The following is a 3,610-nucleotide window of genomic DNA, read 5'->3' as shown; positions in this document are numbered from 1 at the left end:
AACAAACATACCGTATAGTGGGTGCAGACACCAGACATATAAGCAGCAGCCGGACCAGGTTGAGCATGTGAGACGACGGCACGTAGAAGATGTGTTTGAGGAAGAAGGTGTTGAGCTCCGACAGCTGCCACGACACAATCAGGATCCACACAGCGATGATCCGCATGGTGGTCGAGTTGGGGTCCAGCCATCTCACATACAGCCAGCTGGGGGGATCAATGGAGAAGGTCAAAGTTAGTTTGTTTTAGTAGAGTTTTTTCGGCGCTCACAACTTTATAAGGTCATATGATCGCCAAAGGGTGGATGTCAACAGAGAAGTACTTACAGGGAATCAGTCTTACTCTGCTCACCTCTCTAGCTTCAACAGCACAAAGTCTGCTGCTCTCACTATCAAGGCACCCCGGAAATAGCGGGTCACAAGAGTGTGACAAACATACCAAACAAAGTAGAGGAAAATGACAACAGTAAGGATCAGTAAAGAAAAAGCGGCAGTTCCCTGTTGTAGTTCAGGCACAGTTATGAGCATGACATTGTTGGATCAGCCCATTTACAATTCTACTGTGCATTAGAACGAGAAATGTCCCCCCTTTGGGAATGGCCTAAAGACACTTCAGTCAGTGGCACCGCCCTGGGGGGTAAGGTCAAAGTTAGTTGGTGTAGGTCAAGATATCTGTAAACCCCTGAAATCTGGGTTAGCCACTTGTCTTTAAAAGCGAACATATAACACAAGCCAGGATGGGGGTCCTCCTGGCCTAGAGGTTAAGGTGTTCGCCTCTCAACCAAAGGTCCCGGGTTCGAGTCCGGGTAGCGACAGAAAATTTTCTTCTCTAAAATTGTCTCCTTTCACCTCTTTTCCTGTTCTCCAGCAATGTTCTGCGGTCTGCTTTCCTCTCCACTTTCTTCCCCCACCCTTCACCTCCTTTGCCCCCTCCTCTGGACTCCTGACTCTGTCTGCAGCCTTTCTACTGCTACTCCATGGCTCCTTCTTACTGCTGTCTTTCAGCCACTCCCCTGACTTCTGGTAAGAAAGATCTACATTTAGCCTCCTTGGATAAGGCCGAAGAATCTCGGAGGGCCCATGTGCAAGTTGCGCACGCTACAGATCCCTTGATGGTCTAAAATCGATAAGCGCAGGCTTTGGCCGCCACCCGGGCAAAATTCCAAATTTTTAACCAACTGAAAAAGTTTAGTGTGTCCCGCACGCTCATCATATGACCTTATGAAGTTGCAAGGGCCGTAAAACACTGACCAAAAAAAGAAAAAAAAAAAGAAGCCAAGAGGTCAGTGTCAGGTTGTGTCAGCCTCACTGTGGACCCAGCACTAGGCCCACAAGTCGGGAACAGAGACTGTATCCTGTACTTTGATCGTAGCCAGAAGGCTCACAAGTCGAGAACAGAGACTGTATCCTGTACTTTGATCGTAGCCAGAAGGCTCACAAGTCGGGAACAGATACTGTATCCTGTACTTTGATCGTAGCCAGAAGGCTCACAAGTCGGGAACAGATACTGTATCCTGTACTTTGATCGTAGCTGAGAAGCCAGGAGGGGGGGGGTGAAAGTTATATAGTTTTAGTCAGAGCCTTACAGCATCTTTTTTAGTTTTAGTAACAGTTTTACAGCACTTGCAACACAGTAAGGTCATATAAGTGCCGAAGATTAGAGGTGTTACAAGAGAGTAACAAACACAAAAAAGGAGGAAGAGAGATGATGAAGATAGCTGCGTGACAGAAAAGAAGGAGCAAGCTACACTAGAGCACCCGCCAACCACCCACAGTAAAAGTTTTACATCATCTGCAAAACCAATGGGATTGTTATCTCTGAGAAAATAACTGGAGAGGGGAGAGGGGAGGGTGAAAGGTGTTTGTTTTACTTTTAGCCAGAGCTTTGCGACACTTGCACAGACAAAATAGGTCATAGAAGTGCCAAACATTAGAGGTGTTACCGGAGGGAGGTGTTAGTTTTGCTTTTAGAAAGACTTTTACGGCACTTACAACACAAATAGGTCGTATAAGTGCCGAAGATTAGAGGTGTTACCAGAGAGCAACATACAAAGAAAAGAAGGAGGAGAGATAAGCCAGATAACAGATGTTTGAAAGAGGAGCGATAAAAGGATGGAGAATATTTGATAGGAAAGAAGGAGTAAACCAAACCAGAGCACGAGCCAACCACTACTAGAAAATAACATACAATACAAAAAAAGGAGAGATAAGGACAATATGGTCGCTTTAAGGACAAGAGGGCTAACCCAGATTTTGGGGGTTTTCAGCAATCTTGACCTACACCAAAGTTTGGTTTCAGTGATGTGTATATTTGTTTGGTTATAGAGAAAATTCTTCTTGTCTTTTAAAGAAACTGAACAAGGGGCAAAAACTTTACCTTTGATTTTCTCAAAACAGCATTTTTGGGGAAAGCCCTCTTGTGCTTAAAAGCGACCATATATGTTAGATAGGAAAGAAAAAGGAGAGATAAGGACTACAGATGTTCGATAGGAAAGAAAGAGGAGAGATAAGGACTACAGATGTTCAATAGGAAAGAAAGAGGAGAGATAAGGACGATATATCGTGACCTCAGTGCTTCCTTGTCATATCTCCATTTTTAAAAACATGGAACATGTGACTACCTCTGAAGCTCCCTCTTTGTTATGAACTGTTTTCACTGTTATCAAAAATGTAGATAGGACAAGAAAGCACTGAGGTCACGACATGTTTGATATGACAAAAGGAGGAGAGATAAGGACTACAGATGTTTGATACGACAGAAGGAGGAGAGATAAGGACTACAGATGTTTGATATGATAGAAGGAGGAGAGATAAGGACTACAGATGTTTGATATGACAGAAGGAGGAGAGATAAGGACTACAGATGTTTGATATGACAGAAGAAGGAGAGATAAGGACTACAGATGTTTGATATGACAGAAGGAGGAGAGATAAGGACTACAGATGTTTGATATGACAGAAGGAGGAGAGATAAGGAAGATAAGAAAGAAAGAGAACACTCCAGCAGAGCAGCCTCCAGCTGCCCGGTATTTCACTAACCTGACAGGAGTAAACTGCAGGACTGCTCGGCGCAGCTTTCCCGTGGTGGAGTGGATGTCCCTGGGAACACACAGACAGAGGAATAGTTACACACAACATTTCTTTTAGTTTTAGTAAGAGTTTTAAGGCATTTGCAACACTATAAGGTCATATAAGTGCCAGAGATTAGAGGTGTTATAAGAGAGTAACAAACACAAAAAAGGAGGAGAGATCAGGACGATAGATGTTTAATAGGAAAGAAGGAGCAAGCCACACCAGAGCACCCACCAACCACCCACATATTGTTGGATAGTTATTATCAGGGTTGGTGATTTTTTTGATTTTTTAAATAAAAATTTTAAAAATCGATTTTTAAAAATTTAAATCGGATTTTTTTTTAATTTAAAAAAAATGTCGACACAGTTTAGGATTTTTGGTGGCTAAAAGTATGTTCTTTTAGTGCAAAATGCATTGTCTTTATTTTAAGTAATGATTAATTTAAGCAACTGCAAAAGAAAGCCTTAATCTGCTATATCAGTGAATTATGGCTACAGACAAAAAATGAAGAAAATGTCAGTCTCAAAGGAAGGGGGG

At 42.7% G+C, this 3,610-nt stretch overlaps 1 protein-coding gene across 1 annotated transcript in view; it reads right to left on the bottom strand.

Annotated features, from left to right (window-relative positions):
• Window positions 1-3,610, bottom strand: part of LOC101859536 (phosphatidylserine synthase 1) — a 47,559-nt gene that overhangs the window by 4,346 nt on the left and 39,603 nt on the right. Inside the window, exons 3-4 of the mRNA XM_005090718.2 lie at window positions 3,038-3,097; window positions 12-206 (exon numbers count right to left, since the gene is read on the bottom strand). Of these exons, the coding sequence (XP_005090775.1) occupies window positions 12-206; window positions 3,038-3,097 (255 nt within the window). The remainder of the gene's footprint in view (window positions 1-11; window positions 207-3,037; window positions 3,098-3,610) is intronic.

This window comes from Aplysia californica, unplaced genomic scaffold, assembly GCF_000002075.1.
Source record: "Aplysia californica isolate F4 #8 unplaced genomic scaffold, AplCal3.0 scaffold00020, whole genome shotgun sequence".
NCBI lineage: Eukaryota > Metazoa > Mollusca > Gastropoda > Aplysiida > Aplysiidae > Aplysia > Aplysia californica.
The sequence above is the reverse complement of the archived record's forward strand: the minus strand, read 5'-3'. Positions and strand labels throughout refer to the sequence as shown.